Genomic DNA, 17,540 nt, shown 5'->3' on the forward strand with positions numbered 1-17,540 from the left:
GCCAGGATACAGAAGTACCCAGCAAGAAGCACTGCCCCTGATTCCTGCCTTCACTGAAAGCTGGAAGTTCCTGGCAGATATTTTGAAGAGTGAGTTAGTTTCTACAAAGTACATCAAGAGATCCTCCTATACTGAGATTATTGCCATCAGCCATCAACACCTTGGGAAAGCCTCCTACACTTCCCACCTTTGGTGGACATTTCATCTCTGTTTACACAGACCGCCGTCTAGTATAAACCAACCAAAGCCTCTTATCTAAATTTATGTATATCTACATGTGCCTAGAAAATGGCTGAAATTATATACACCAAACTATTAATAGTGGTTAATAACAGTGGCCCTATTGGACTTTTTAAAACAAGGACTATGCATTAGTTAAAATTACATTTTCCTCTCATACTTGCCCTTCCAGACTCAGCAAAGCTCTTGCATTTCCATAGTCTGAGGTCTTAGCTGGCTCTTGCTGCCTCCTTCAACCCCTGCCTCCTCCAGGCTGAAAGCCAGAGATGTTAAAACAAACAAGCAAGCAAATGGCAATGACTATAGGCTTCCCTGGCATTGACTCTGGGCCTCCTCGGATGTGAATGGTTGCCTGCCTCTGGGACCTGCAACAGTTCCCAGGTCTCTCTGACCATTTTGCCCCTCACATCTTGCCATGGTCCAGAGCACTCCTTCACTATTACATTCATCACACCGCATGTCACTGTTGGTTTACATGTCCACCTCTTTTGCTCCTTGAAGGCAGAGGATGAGTCTCTCTATTTCAAACCCTTTAACAGTTGGCCTAGGGCCTGGCACATAGTAGGACTTCATAAATGTTTGAATGTATGAATACCCAAGCTCTCATTGTCTCAACTGTCCTTTTCCTTCATGCTGTGAAATAATCTGCTCACCTTTGAGAACCACTGCCGTATGCCTCATTTCTGTGACTAGCACCACCACCCAGACCTGAGAATCTGCCTGAACTTAAAACCCTAGACTTCCTGCTGCCACCACTCCATAGTGTAAAGAGATCATTATCAATATTATTAAAATCCCTTACCTGTGTACCACATTGCATAGTTTTCAAAGAGCTTTTCCATGCAATATCTTGCTATAGCCGGTCAGCCATGGCCTGATTGTTCCACCTTACCCATGAGCGGTTTCCTATGAATCATGAAGTTCAGAGTTTATATGATTAGCTCAGGGTCATTCAGCTGGCGAGAGGCAGAGTCAGCACTCAGACTCATGCCTTATGAATACGTGCTATGTGTCCTTTCTCGGGCCACTTACACTGGTGGTGCCCCAGATTTCATCAGCTAGTGCTGCCTGCACTTCTGTGCTTGACTGAAGCATAGTTCTTAAAAATCCTTTCCCTGATCCTAAGATCTAGCACTTAAATGTACTACTGTACTTCTAGAGACTAATGACAGTCCCACATGGCGGAAACTAAACGACAAGTTGTCACTCAGCATTGGACAACAGGATATGTCCAGGCCCACTGGTCTTGTAATAGTGATCCATGCCCTGGAAATTCTGGGACACCAGGGAATTCTGCTATAGCAAATACAGGTCAAAGCCTGCTGGTAGGGCCTAAATCCCTATCATTTAAGTTGAACTCAGATCACCTCACCCTAGTACTAGAAGGACTTTGTAATTCTCTGGGTCTGGATAGGCCAAGGGTAACTGAGTGTGCTGAGGCATGAAATCATCATCCCATGGCCATTCTTAATCCTTGGCAACCCTTTCTAGAGGGCTAATCTTTCTTATCCTTGCTAAGCATTATCCTGGTGTTTTCAAACAGACCTTGGGCTTCCAGTGTGTTAAACTTTACAATTCAATATTTTCCAAATTTATGGAAATGATGTGGAATGACAACTGATATTTATTGCAAGCCCACTATATGCCAGGCATTGTACTAAGTACCTTATTTGTTTTCCGCCAGTCTCACAAAGGCAGACATTATCCTCATTCGAAATACAAGGATAACACAACATTGCAAATTAACTACACCCCAATAACATTTTTTTTAAAAAGGGGGACTTCCCTGGCGGTCCAGTGGTTAAGACTCCATGCTTCCACTGCAGGGGTCACGGGTTCGATCCCTGGTCAGGGAACTAAGATCCCACAAGGCGCGCAAAAAAAAAAAGAAAAGAAAGGAAATACAAGGAAATCAAGGCCTCCAGAGATTTAAGTATCTTGACCTACATCTTGTCAAAGGCACATGTTTAGTAACTGGTTGTACCATCATTTGAAGCAAGCCATCTTATTCCAGGTCCCATGCTGTCTTCATCACCACTGTGCCTTCACTAATGTTATGATACTATGTGACCAATTATCTTCTGCCGTCATTACAGCCACATGGGGGTTAGGGGCTCATCCACAGATATTTCCTGAACGTCCAATATCTTTCTGTTACTTTCTTTGCTAATTCTAGGTACGCTCAGTCAAGAAAGACATCTTCTATGACGGTTTCTCAAAAAATTAAAAATAGGACTACCATATGATCCAGTAATTCTACTCCTAGGTATTTATTCAAAGGAAATGAAATCACTATCTCAAAAAGATATCTGCCGAGAGAGCCATTTGTAGCCGCGCTGGAGGCTGCGTTTGGCAGGCACTGCGAAGACGTGCGCAGGAGTGAGGCCCCCCGGCCGCTGCAGCCCCTCGCCGCTGCGGTCACCTCGCTTCTCCGCGTCTCGGTCGGGACCCGGTCAGCCCGGGCGCCGCGCTGCCGCCCAGACCGGCCCTCCAGCAGCTTCCGGCCCCCGGGACCCCCGCCCTGCCGCTCGCCCACAGCCCGCCGGCCGCACAGGTCCCCGGAGCCGGGCCGAGGGCGGGCGGCGTCCCCATGGCCACCGCCGGCTGGCGGGATGGCTCCGGCCAAGAGACGTACCGGCTAGTGGTGGTCGGCAGGGGCGGCGGGGGCAAGTCGGCGCTCACCATCCAGTTCATCCAGTCCTATTTTGTAATGGATTATGATCCAACCGTCGAGAATTCCTACCCAAAGCAGAGTGGGATGGGTGACCGGGCAGCCCGGCTAGATATTCTGGATACAGCGGGACAAGAGGAGTTTGCAGCTATGAAAGAACAGTATGTGAGAACTGGCGAGGGTTTCCTGTTGGTCTTTTCAGTCACAGAGGCAGTTTTGACGAAATCTATAAGTTTCAAAGACAGATTCTCAGAGTAAAGGATCGTGATGAGTTTCCAATTATTTTAATTGGTAATAAAGCAGATCTGGATCATCAGAGACAGGTAATGCAGGAGGAAGGACAGCAGTTAGCACCGTAGCTTAAGGTATCATACATGGAGGCGTCAGCAAAAATTAGGATGAATATAGATCAAGCTTTCCATGAACTTGTCCGAGTTATAAGGAAATTTCAAGAACAGGAATGTCCTCCTTCACCAGAACCAACAAAAGAAAAAGACAAGAAAGGCTGCCACTGTGTCATTTCTAAGAATCCCTTGAATTTTAGCTACCAATTTCCAGGAAAAGCCCTCATCTTCTCCCTCTCTCCTTACAGTTTACATCACACTGGTACCTTTCTAGCCTTAGATAAATGATCACCGTGGTAGCCTTAGACCAAGAAGCTGGTTAATCCTTTCCATGAAGCTAATCCAATGGTCATTCAAGACAGATTTAAAGGAAACACTAAGGCTGCTTCAAGGATTATCTGATTCCTTTAAAATGGATATCTATATACACAGACACATTCTTTTTTTTAAGGACTTACTTTTAATAGGGATGAATCCGTTTTGGAACCTAAGCTGTTTGCCAGGCTGAAGTCATAGGTTGTGAAATAACTTTTAACTTCTGGAATCATATTTCCTGCTGTTACTCTAAATAGAAACACAGGGAGTTATTTTTAAAATGTAAATTTTTGCCTATCTCTAAAAATTTTGATGTCAACTTTAGTTAACCTTAAATACACTGAATTGAATCCACAAAAGTGAGACATCTCAGACCTTTACCGATGCTATAGCCTTTGTTTTCCAGTGACCAAAATGCCTATTGTATTTATAGGTTAAAAACTGTGTGTAGGGCTTCCCTGGTGGCGCAGTGGTTGGGAGTCCGCCTGCCAATGCAGGGGACATGGGTTCGTGCCCCGGTTCGGGAAGATCCCACATGCCGCGGAGCGGCTGGGCCCGTGAGCCATGGCTGCTGAGCCTGCTCATCCGGAGCCTGTGCTCCGCAATGGGAGAGGCCACAACAGTGAGAGGCCCGCGTACCGCAAAAAAAAAAAAAAAACAACTGTGTGTAAAGCCTTTACTATTATTCCTAAAGATAATATTCTATGTGGCCAAATATTTGGACTCATTCTGGACTTAGTCATTTTAGTGTTCTTGATTTTTTAATTTAACCGTTTTCACAGCCAGGTTGAGAGTAAAAATAAATAATTCCTGTCTGTCTTCCTTTTCAAGTATTTCTGGATAAGGGATTCAAAAAAACTAAAACTGTTTTTGTTTGCAATATAAAATATGGAATTGATCTTTCCAGGGTCAGAGATGATTAATGTTTTGCTATATACTTTTATACATTATTTTCTTATCAAACCAGTTAACACGTATTTTTATATGTTTGTAAGCAAATATGCTTTCACAGCATACCTTGTGTATGTGTAAAGATATGTATTTAATTCTCACTGTGCACTTTTAGCTGACAAAGGAAAAAAAGTCAAAACTACAGAAACTGTGGTAGAGCCTTACATGCTGTTCTGGTCCTGGCTGTACCCACCTTTGGCCAGTCACATAGCTACTCAAGAAACCTTCCCAATAGAGTACAACGGGATGAGAATCTGAAATCACTTCTGGTATCCCCTACTAGATATTGACTGTTATATCAAATAGTAAGTGGTAAAACTTTTAATTGACAATTAGTATAACTGTGGATAACTTCTGATTTTGTTTTTAATTCTGTGGATTGTGTTTAAACAATTCAAAAGTATGTTCCTGATTTTGAGATACTAAGTGGTATTGCACAGTTGTCATTTTATTGAATGTGTACAACAGTTCCATGAAGTTTTTAAAGCATACCCTTGAATAGCTTCAGGTGCTAGAATTAAAATTGATCTGTTATCACACACACACAAAAAGATATGTGCACCCCTAAGTTTATTGCAGTATTATTTACAATAGCCAAGACATGGAAACCACCTGAGTGTCCACTGATGGATGAGTGGATAAGGAGAAGGTGATGTGTGTGTGTGTGTGTGTGTGTGTGTGTGTGTGTGTGTGTGAAGAAAGAGAGAGAGATATTGTATGATCTCACTTATTTGTGGAATCTTAAAAAACAAAGAAAACCAAACAAACACCAAAAAAAACCAAACCCAAAACAAAACAAAAACAAGCCCCCCCCCCCCGAAACTCATAGATACAGAGAACAGATTGGTGGTTACCAGATGCAGGAGATGGGCAAAATAGGTGAAGGTGGTCGAAACATAAAAATTTCCAGTTATAAGATCAGTAAATCCTGGGGTACAGGACTGGTGACTATAGTTAATAATACTGTATTCTATATTTGAAAAGTTGCTAAGAGAGTAGATCTTAAAAGTTCTCATTACAAGAAAAATAACTGTAACTATGTGTGGTGATGAATGTTAACTAGACTTATTGTGGTAATCCTTTCACAATATGTAAATATATCATATCATCATGTTGTACACCTAAAATTAATACAGTGTTACATGTCAATTGTATCTCAATTTTAAAAAAGACATATTCTTCCTGATCTCCAAGCTTACTTCAGCCTCTCCTGTTAATGCAAGATTCCACCAATCTATGGACAGAACCGTAAAATTCTCTACAAGAAAGCAGTGAACAGAGGCAGGCATTTCCTTACAACCAGTAGCGGATAAAGAACATCCAGTTGACGTTAGTTGGTGTGTAGATACAAGTCACCAAAGACCAAGGGTCTCTGCCCTCCTCCCCAGCTCCATGGTGACCAGACCCAGCCTTGTCTTGGCTCAGAGCCGCTCCTATGGGGGGGAGTGGGGGCAGTCCCAGGTGCACCTTTGAGATAACAATACTGTCTCCTAAAACAAACAGCCATTGTTTCCACACAAAGACCTTCAATGTTTCCTCCATCAACAAAAGGCTACAGCCATCCTGCCAAGAAGACAAAAGGCTGGAAGCCCTTTCAGAAACAGCATGACAGTGGGAGGGAAGGGGTGGAGGCAGGAAGATCATTCTCCAGCACTTTCTCTGCCCAGGAATAGGACTGACTCCACCCATCAGGGACTGTTCTGAATTACTGATCACTCCTGGACTATTCATTATGACAATAATAACAGCTTCCTAATCTGTGAAACGGAAGTAATAATATCTATCCCTTACAGGATTGCTGTCAGGATCAAATGAGATAATAGGTATGAAAGCTCTTTGTAAGGTTTCAAGGGCTGCACGACTGATATGGTTATTATGAAAAGATAGATGGTTCACTCACAATGCCTGCATTAAAAAGATAGATCTATTTTAGCCAGATGAGACTCCAAATAGCCCTGTTGTCTAGACCCACCCGGTTCCTAGAATAAAGCATAAGGGAGAAGAAATGTGCTCAGTATGGCTGACCACTATAGCTTACTGGGGCCCATCCCAGACCAAACTGCTGTGCAGGTGATGCCTGACTTAGTTGACTGTTCTTTCCAGCCCCAGGAACCCACATCCTGCAGATAAGCCTTTTGATGGTTGGTCCCTCACCTAAGGTCTAATGTGCCAAACTTCACCCCCAATCTTCTTTGCCTGTCTTCAAATATACTTCTTATGCAATTTACACAAAAGTAAATACACATAGTATATTAAAACATGAGAAAATTGTCCATCCTCACTAGTAACCAAAGACCAATAAATTAAGGTAAATTGTACTATGTTATGCTTATTCAGTAATAAAAAATATAAATAAGAATATCCAATGTTAATGAAGTTGTGACAAAAATTAGTATGATCTTATGGTGCTAGCAACATAATAAATTTATGTGATTGCTTACAGAGGCAAAATGACAACACATAGCAAGTACCAAGAATACATTCCTGTCTTTGTAGTAATTTTCTCTCCCTGGAAATTCCAAGGAGATAATTCAACAAAAGTGGTGAAAAAAAGCAGCAAGCATAGATATATTTACCTACTCTAGGCAAATATTAAAATAACAAGAGAAATGTTTTAGTTAATTGTGGTGTGACTGTAGTCATTAAAATGAAAATATAAAAACAACTTACAAACATGAGGAACTATGATATAATTGTAAGTGGAAGTGTACTATATGATACAACTAGGCAAAATATATAACTATATGGATAAAGTTTGGTAATTAGAAAATAACCTTTGGTACTGTGGTGATGAATTGTATTTCAAAATGTTCCTTAAGTTTTTATATCACCTTTTAAATAAGGCAATAAAAAGAAAGAAAAGTAATCAGCTGGTAGAATTCTCTCAAGAGTCTGCTTCTTTTAGGGTAGGGCAGGGAGTTATCCTTGATAAGATGTTGATGGGTGTTAATAAATTAATGTGTAACAAATTTGCATGCAAAGAGACTGCTTAGAATGTGAGTCAGGCTGCTAGTCCCCAGTTGGATTCCTACTTCTGACATTTATTTGCTGTGTGGCCTTAGGCAAGCTATTTGCCATATCTAAACTTTTCCTGATTTGTAAAATGGGAGTCATAACAGAACCAATTTCTTAGAGTTATTGGGAGTAGTCAATGAGATAATGTACCTGGCATTGTGCCAGGCACATTGAAAAATTATTCAATAAAGCTTTGTTCTTTGTGCTGTTGATAATGACGATGATGATGATGGTGGTGATGGTAGTGATAAACTGGGGTCTTCTGGAGAAAATGCCTTAACTTAAAGTTTTAATGTCAGAAGTGGATGCTGCTCAAATGATACTATCCCTAAATGTGGAGCCAACTACAAATTTGAAATGTATTTTAAAAAGAGACATTCTAGGGACTCCCCTGGTGGTCCAGTGGTTAAGAATCCACCTTCCAATGCAAGAGACGTGGGTTCAATCCCTGGTCGGGGAACTAAGATCCTACACGCCACGGGGCAACTGAGTCCAAGCACCGCAACTAGAGAGACTGCGTGCCACGACTAAGACCCAATGTAGCCATAAATAAATAAATAAATAAATAAATTTTACAATAGACCTTTTTAAAAGGACTTTAATTTTTAGAGTAGTTTTAGGTTCAAAGCAAAATTGAGTGGAAGGTGCAGAGATTTCCCATACACCCCTCACCTCCACATACACACAGCCAGAGTGGTACATGTTACAACTGATGAACCTATGTTGACACATCACCATTACCCGAAGTCCATACTTTACATTAGGGTTCACTCTTGGTGTTGTACATTTAGACAAATGTATAATAATGACATGTATCTACCATAATAATGTCATACAGAGTAGTTTCACTGCCCCAAAATCCTCTATGCTTTGCCTACTCATTTCAGCTTCCCCCAAGACCCCGGCAGCCACCAGTCCTTTCACTATCTCCATAGTTTTGCCTTTTCCAGAATATCATGTAGTTAGAATCATACATTATATAGTCTTTTCAGATTTGCTTCTTTCTTGAAAGGTATTTTTTACAAACAGACTAAAAGATTAAGTATTTTGAAATTCCCCTAGATAACACAAAGATAAATACTATCAGTAATTGTGTTAGATTCTTTATATATGTTATGTCCATAAGATAAGTATTATTATCCCTGTTCTACCAACAAGGAAGTGCCTAACATCACAAAACCAATAAGCAGAAGAGCTGGTATCTGAATCCCATTTGTCTGACTCCAATGTTCTATCTTTCCATTATGCCATAGTATTTATCTTAATGCCGATATGGGTCCTGGAGCATCTGAACCTAGTTTCAGGAATTGACAGGGAAAAGCAAACTGGTACAGTGCATATCCATATCATGGCAGCATATCACATGTCATGGCAGCTCTTAGAAGATAGCATCCTGATAGAACAACACAACAGCCACCCTGCTTTATACCAGATTCTACGACCAGGACTTGCATCCCCGTCCTTAGGCAGGACATCTTAGCACACTGACTAGCAAAATTAGGTGGGTCTATTTTAGTGTTTCTTAACATTTTTTGTACTGTACCCTAACCCAGGAGCCTCTTTAGACATTTTCTTCCTAATCACCCTCCACCCTAATTAAATTTTAATACCACATATATTCTCTACATTTGCTTATGTACTATAGCTCTTTGGAGAGCCAAAAAGCTATAGAAATATCTAAGTGGGATTTTTTTGCCTTCCACCCCTTTGGGGGCTATATCATCCCCACTGAGAATATATAGTCTAGTTGCAGGTGGCCAGAGCTCAGGGAGGCTGAGGAAGCTGAGATGCAAGAGAGGTGAGGTCAGGACCCTGGAGAGCACCAAAGAAGCCCTGCTGAGACCATGTCCAGGGCTCAATGTTGCCTGAAGATTAGCCTGAAGGAAGGAAGGGGCTGGGAGAGCATGGGGCCTAGGAAACTAGTTTTAGTAGTATTTTATTATGTGTTGTAGGAACCATCAGAATGTGAAGGTCTCCAAATTCTCTTTCATAAGAATGTTCTTGAGGGGGCTGGCAGTTTGTGCTTATAATCCTTCAATGGCTCCCCACAGGGTCCTCAGGATAGCATGCCAATTCCATATCATACCTTATAAGACCCTTCATGACCTGCCCCTGCTTAAATGGCCAGCTTTGCCATCTTTTACTACTTTGTTCTTCAAACTCTCTGCTCCAGCCACACTGATGCACTCTCAGTAGACCATGCCCTCTGTCACTTCTGGGGCTTGGCACATGCTGTTCTTTCTCCCCAGAAACTTCCCTTGTCTTTACCTCTCTTTCAGGGAGCTAAATTCTCCTCATTTTTCAGATTTTAGTTTAGAAATTATTTCCTCTGCATGTCCTCATATATTCCACAAACCTGGATACAACTGAAGTAACAGCATCACAGAACTCTGAACGGGTCAGACTGACCATGGAGTATTTTGTCCATTACTGGGCATCATATAGATCAGGCCTAGAGACAGGCAACCAGAATGGTGAGCATTATGGAATATTTTTTACTATATGCTAGGCACTGAGGTAATGATTTCTTGGATATTGCCTCATGTACCTTATGTAATAATCTTATTGGATTGGGTAGGTACAGATGAGAAAACTGAAACTCAGAGAAGTTAAGCAACTTAACTTCAAGGTCCCTCACCTGGTAAATGCTAGAACCTGGTGTTTGAACCCAAGTCTGTGTAAATTCAGAGCCCATGCCTTCGATATCTGCATAATATCACTTCTGGAAACCATATTATAATGACTGGTTTAGTGAGAAACTAGAAGGTAACTAATCCAGAGAACATATTACCAAGGAGAAACATGATAGCCACATTCAGTCACAGTGGAAGGGTTGTCACTTCAGAGAGTAACAGGGAAGTAGATGGCTCAATAGAAGGAAGTTCTCAAAAGGAGAAGATGAGTCCCTGAAAGGCTCAAGGATCAGTCATCTCTGTGTATCTCAGTCCAATGTCTGGCACAGAAAGGGGAGCTCTGTGGATGAAAGGAAATAGGGCTTCCCAACAGTAGAAGAGCTACCCCATGAAAGAGTGAAACTCCCATGGATATTCCCCACAATGGGGCTGCTTGGTCACCTGACATAGAACCACAGGAGGGATCTTGGAGAAAGGATTTCTGCATCCTTGAACTAGATGACCTCTAAAGCTCCTGGCCACTTAAGGATTCTGTAATCATTGGACTGAGTCCACGACTCAGACTTTGGCAAGTTACAGACCATCTAGTATTTGTCAGTGCATTGAGATCTCAAAAAGTAGAGAACACAAGTGGATAGGACTTCTGGGCTCCCAGAACTTACGCTTCCCACCCTGAAGCCAGAATGGTTCAGTCTAACTCTGGGGAGCTAGATACCTCCCAATCTTGCTCCAAAGGCTAACCTGGAAATGGAGATATTCGAGTCATTCATAGAGAAAGGCTCTGCCTGCAGGTTACAGCTGTTGTCACAGGATCTGAAAAAGGAGAGAAACACTCCTTCCTAGCAGATGGTTGAGACAAAAAGTCAATATGTCAACAAATGAATTTCTGAGAGTCATTGCTGAAAGGAATCAAATGGGACCCCCAAAATGTACACTGGGTTGACTGTTGTTCCCCATATGCTCTGCCTCCTTTCACTCCATGCTGATGGTCTGTGGTAAACATGCAGAACTGTCCCGTCTATCCCTACAGAGTGAGTCCCAACAGAGTACAACCAAAACAACTGTTCAGCTTTCCTAGAGGGCTAATACACATGTGGATAGCTCACAAAGATGATGAAATTTTTAACCAAAACTTATATAATCAGACCTTCAGATTCTACTTGCAAACGGTTCTTGCATCCTAAGAAGAACAGAGGCTTCTGTGGGTATAAAGCCACCTAGTAATGGAGGCACCTTAGTTGTAAGGTCCAAGCTGCAGCTTCAGTCAACACACACATACACACACAACTCTATGAAACTAGCCAAAATTCACTTGTGCAAAAACTTAAAGAAGCAATTAATAGAAAAGCAAAGCATGTTTATCTGTAGGCCTTATAGCATCTGTTTGGTCCACCTTTATTATTACCTCCAATTCTTTGACTATTCTTCCATGGTTCACCGATGTATCTATTGACTTGCTTCTCTCAACTTAGAGACCAAACCTTCCCAGCTTATATCTATAGATAGATCTTCAGATAAGCTTCCCTCAAAGACTGTGGCATGGTGCTCTTTCACATGGGAGAACCTTAGCTGCACTGACTACCACACCATTTGCATCTTTAATCCTTTTATTAGGGATCTGAGCTCTAAGGCCTGCTGAATCTTTTTCCTCCTGCCTCCAGAGAAATGTGGATCAGACCTAGTATAATAACTCTGTGAAACCCACCAAACTATTTTTTCTGAACAGAAAAGAATGTCTTGGGACTTCCCTGGTGGCACAGTGGATAAGAGTCCACACTTCCAATGCAAGGGATCCGGGTTCGATCCCTGGTCAGGAAAGTAGATCCCACACGCATGCCATGGCTAAGAGTTCACATGCCACAACTGAGAAGCCCGGGAGCTGCAACTAGGGAGCCTGCCTGCCACAACTAAAACCTGGTGCAACCAAATAAATGAATAAATAAATAAATAAAAAGAAAGGAGTGTCTTCCACTCTTTACCGAAGGGTAAAAACTTCCACCTGCTAATAGAAAACAGTGGCTGTTAAGTAGATGTCAGGAACTTGAACTTAAAAAGTGGATTCCCCTTATAACACTTGACAAAGTAACCTGTATTAAAAGCTTTCCAATAGTCTGCCTTTTTCTCCTGAACTCAGTGACAACTTCTTTTTAATTAAAACGTCTTAAGCTGAAAAGGTATAAAATAGAATGTTATTATTGATATAAAGATCCCAGGGCACAGCCTGCTCATACAGATGGAGGCTGTCCCCACAGATGTTGCCCACAGAGGTGTGTGCCCAGTTGTTGTACACATAGATGTTCTCACACACAGATGTGCACAGAGACAGATGTTACTCACAGAAACAAATGTCCACCAGGAACATGATGTACACCAAAAGTTCCCGCAGGGTGGTCTTGACATAAAGTTCCTGGTTCTCAGCTGTGTTCTCAGTCAAGGTTGTTCCCCAAAGTCCTAAGGGAGGGATATTGGAAAGATGCCCAGGATTCCCAACAGCAGAGCTCCTTCCAGTTACCCTACCTATCAGTCCCTGGACTTTATTCTCATTTCCACCCCAGCCCTTTTACCTGTCACCTTATCCCAGGCGGGGCAGTCTAAGGCATCATCACATCCATGTCTTCCCTCAAACTAGCTCCCTCATACCCTTCTAGGTCCCCAAGAGATGACTGTGCCAGGCTCTCCCTCTGGGAGACCACTAAACTAGCCTCTGTACTCTGGGGCATTCAGCTCTAATGCAGACCATTCACAAACCCCAAAGACACACTGAGATTCCACCTCTTCTTCAGACTGTATTCCCTTCCAACAGCTTCTGTGGACCCCTTCTCCTGACTCCAGTATCTCAGGAGAACCCTCCCCCACCAGGTACCTCTGATGCCATGACAGATCTGAAGGCAGCAACTGGACACCAGGGTCTTGTGTGCCTTCTCCTGGGGTCCATCTTCAGGCTTCTTGGGTTGGGATGGAGGAGGCACCGCACTGGAGATGTTACAGATCCTCGGTGTCCCACGCGGGGAGGGGGCGCCACTGTAGGTGGGGTTGTCCCAGGCTCCAGTCCCCAGCTTTTGTAGCTCCTGCCCCTCGGGACATTGCACAGCATTCATGGGGAATGAGGCAGGAGACCTGGCACCTCAGGTACCCACTCTCACCTGGAGAAAGAGAGAACAAAGACACAGCCCAGCCTAGCCAGCAGAGGGCAAAGGAAAGGGAGCGTGAGAGCAGCTGGTCTCACACAGCCTGTCTCCTGCCTTTTGTAGGAGGAAAGCAGGTGCCTGTTCAGGGGAATTGGAGGGTGTGGAGACTGGGGCTGGAAGGAAGGAGGGGTGAGAGAGGTGAATGCTGTGGGGAGAGGAGGGCTGCTTGCAGGTGGGGCCTGGGAGGGATGGTCCTGAGTCAGACAAAAGAGGTGATGAAAGAGCAATGGGTGGGGCTGGGAGGAGAGGGAGGCTGGCCGACTCCACAGCAGGTCTGAGTTCGTGTCCACTAAAAGCTCCTGAAAGGGCCGCCATGGATCGGGGTGGGGACCAAGGGCAGGCACAGGAGACTGAAAAGTGTTGCCTCCCTCCTAGGCTCAGCCAACGGTGTCTGAGGCTCTTTTACCGTCTCACCTGGAGCTGCCCCTTCTCCTACCTCATTCCACCCCCACAGCTGGGGGAGGAGGATAGTGGCAGGAGGACCCCCTGCTTCAGATACTTAAGAGACAGGCTTTCTGGCCACTGATGAGGAGGGGAAAAGCCTGCAGAGTTCCAGATTATCTGTATCCTTTTTTCCAAGGTCTGCCCTCTTGTAGCTTATGGGTGAGCTATACTGCTAGAAAGGTCTTCTTTGAAGGTGTAGGGCTCAGCCTAGGGAAAAGGCTAAGCACTGACTGGGAAGATGGATCAGAGAGCAAAGGGCAAGGACTGTGTGACTTGAGACTCCTTAAGGGGAAGGTATATCTGGACCCAGGTCAGCTGACAATCTTATCTTGTGGCTCTGCTTTGTACTGGACCTAGAACTGAAAGCAGGAGCACGAAATGCTCATAGAAGAGGTATCCAAGCTGATCTGCTTTTTATCCAGTCTTGGTTTCTGAATCAAAACCCTGGCAAGGACCCTTGAGCACATCTTTGCCTGTGCCCGGATCCAGCCTCTGATCACATGCCCTGGCTCGTTCGCCTACAAGCTCAGTACGGGGCTGGTCCCACAAGGGCAGGTGCTTACCTCCTCCCTGATGGCTGGAGTGGGGGCTGCCCTCTCTCCAGCTCCTGGCTCCCCATCTGGTCTACTCTACTGATGTGGTGGCCTGAAGCCCCTCTTTGTGCTCAGTAAAACATCAGCCTGGTGGAAGTCACCAGTCTTCAGTGTCCCCATAAAGAGATCCTGATCCCAGACAACCCAGGGCTGGGCTCAGCTCCTTGATAAATAAATGTACCTCAGCATCTGAGATAGTGCCTGTCCTACCCCTGGGTCTGCTGCATGGAGCTCCTGCCCCAGGCCCAGATATTATGAAGGGAATTAACTCTCTGTCTGGGCTGGAGCTAAGGCCACTCTGTGAGCTTTCCTAGATGGAGGAGTTCCCAACTTTCTGTTATTTTGGTTAGTGGAACATACATTCCAAGGTGTTTGTTTTCTTTGGGAAGACAAAGGATCAGGAACTGGGCCTGTACTGCTCATTTTGTCTGAAATCATCTGATAGTGAAGGAAAGGGAGCTGCTAACTCTCACCCACATGCTTTTCAAACAATTGCAAAAGGACCCCTGGCTTGCAAAACTGAACTCTGGGACAGAGGTGATGAACAGGAAGCTAGCAGTAGAGTCCAGAGAAGTGGGGAAAGGAACTGGAGATGGTTTCTGATTCTTTTGGGGTAATTTTGTATCCTAAGGGAGGCTTGTGAATAGCAGGGGTTTGGATGGACCCAAGGAGGTTCATCGCATGACAGGTCCCAGACCCCTGATGCTGCTGAAAGCTCAGCTTCTCTGTACACTGGGGCCAAATCAAATCTTAGAGACAGAGTTTTGGGTGAAGTAGAAAAGGACAGCTTTATTGCTTTGCCAGGCAGAGGGGGGCACAGTGGGCTCCTTCCCTGGAAAACTATGTGTCCCTTTTGGAGAGGATAGTGAGAAGTTTTACAGTAATGGTTCAAAGAGGCCGTGATCAGCTTGTGGACATTCTTCTGATGGGTTGGTGGTGAGGTAAGTAGGAGTCAGCATCATCAGCCTTCAGGTTCCAACTGGTCTGGGGTATACCTGCCTGTGGGCAGCATACCATCATTAATCATTAATTTCTCCCACCTGGAGGGGGTTTCAGTAACTGCAAAACAGCTCAAAGATATTGTTGTGTGTATCCTTGATGGGGAACCAGGACCTTGCCCCAAGGCTGCACTACTGTTTCTCTTGACTGTTTGTTTCTCCCTGGTCTCTCATCCCCTCCCTTCCCTAATTAGTAACTGCTTGAATCTGCCCATTGGAACTCGGGGAAGGTCAAGGAGGCTGAATGAAGACTATATCCTATAATCAAAGAAATGGGGGACACAGAAAGGCTTTGTACCCAGGAGCCCCACAGGGCACTGCTCCGTATCACTGGGAGCTTAAGGCCAGCAGTGTGTGACCTGTCACGATCACCTACCTGGCCAACATTGCTCTTCCCTGCTCCGTCTTGAGCACTTGCCAAGTAAGGATCAACCTATAATGCCCCCATGGGGCACAGGTTATGCAACAGAGCTTGAGAAATATTCTCAAAAGATGTTCTGTGTTCCTAGGAGGTTTAGTCTTACTCAAGAAGTTGTAAATGTGGTAATAAAGTGGGATCTTCTAATGATTTAATGGCCAGCAGTTCTCCATGCCCTCCAGCTTCTATTGGCACTTGGCTTCACTCTGTTAAAAAGGGCAGTTCATTTCAGGGGAGTCCTGTAGCAAAACCCAAGATGCTTGAACTTGAAACCAGAACTCCTGGATTTAACTCTTTGTTCAGCAACACACTGACCAGATGGTTCTGGACAAGTCCCTTTTGAGACTTTCTTTACCTATCTGCAAATTGTTGATAATAAGGCCAGCCCTGTTGACCTTAAGGCTATTTTAAAACTAAAATAGAATACAGAAGTCTTTATAAACTCTGTACACTATAAAGCACACAACAAATTTAATGATCATACCATTGCATCCATCCTGGTGCATTCCACTCACATACAGCAGTTCATGGTTAAGGTAGACACCTTCAGCCAGGACTCTGTTGTCATTGCCCCTGAAGGACAAGGGTGCCAGAACTCTCCGTGCCTACACCCATTTCATTTCAGATGACACCAACAGAATGGAATGGCAGCATTTGAGGTGGAGAGTATTATACAAGTAGCCTTTGAATGAAAGCACCTCTTAGAAGAGTTTTATAACCACATGACAAGCCTTGTGAGTCATCTAAACCAAAAGTACCTCTTCGTCATGAAGCCTCTTAACCACTTGGTGAATTGGTCCCATTGCTTCAGTGGGATAAATTTTTTGGTCACATGCTCTCCTCATGCAGACATCAGGAAGAGAGTTATCCTATTCCCACCACCAGTGCACTCCCTTTTCACAACATCCCCATCCCAGCCAGCTTCTCCAGTGCTACCCGGATCTGCTAGGCCTTGACAAAGAGTCCAGAGACATCAAAGTCTATAAGATGGAAACTTGTGGTCTATCTCCTTATAAGTTTTCTATAGAACTTCCTCTGGGATAAGACACTTTCCATACTTTAGAGAAAGGAACTCTGGGGAGATTCACAGTCCAGGTTCTACAGGGAGAAGCAAGCTGCAAACCACCTTCTGTATTTTACATAGTGACTCAACCTTTTTCACCCCAATAGACATAAACAGTAGGAAACACTTTATAAGTAAAAATGGCTCACTATGGCAATGATTCTCAGTGGAAGACACTAGAAATCACTTATCCATAAGAAAGAACCCTGGGTATAAGAGCTTAACCTTCACCACCAGAGTCATCTGCATAGTAAAAATACCGAAATTCGGGGCTTCCCTGGTGGCGCAATGGTTAAGAATCCATCTGCCAATGCAGGAGACATGGGTTTGAGCCCTGGCCCTGGAAGATCCCACATGCCGCGGAGCAACTAAGCCCGTGTGCGACCACTACTGAGCCTGTGCTCTAGAGCCCACGAGCCACAGCTACTGAAGCCCGTGTGCCTAGAGCCCATGCTCCGCAACAAGAGAAGCCACCGCAATGAGAAACCCATGCACCACAACAAAGAGTAGCCCCGGCTCGCTGCAACTAGAGGAAGCCCTTAAGCAGCAACAAAGACCCAACACAGCCAAAAACAAACAAATAAATAAATAAATTTATTTTAAAAAAAATACTGAAATTCGAGTAGCACAAGACTTCAACAACAAACATCGTGGACCAAGCAAACCA

General features: G+C 44.0%; 1 protein-coding gene and 1 pseudogene across 1 annotated transcript in view; one reads left to right on the forward strand and one right to left on the reverse strand.

The window, feature by feature from the left end:
- PKD2L1 (polycystin 2 like 1, transient receptor potential cation channel) overlaps window positions 1–13,267 on the reverse strand; it is a 33,646-nt gene extending 20,379 nt beyond the window's left edge. The window contains 2 exon segments of the mRNA XM_007470453.1: window positions 12,507–12,620; window positions 13,033–13,267. Coding sequence (XP_007470515.1) covers window positions 12,507–12,620; window positions 13,033–13,267 — 349 coding nt within the window.
- Window positions 2,831–3,543, forward strand: LOC103090560 (ras-related protein R-Ras2 pseudogene; annotated as a pseudogene).
- Window positions 13,268–17,540: the final 4,273 nt, after the last annotated feature.

Source organism: Lipotes vexillifer, unplaced genomic scaffold, assembly GCF_000442215.2.
Source record: "Lipotes vexillifer unplaced genomic scaffold, Lipotes_vexillifer_v1.1 scaffold916, whole genome shotgun sequence".
In the NCBI taxonomy this organism is placed as follows: domain Eukaryota; kingdom Metazoa; phylum Chordata; class Mammalia; order Artiodactyla; family Lipotidae; genus Lipotes; species Lipotes vexillifer.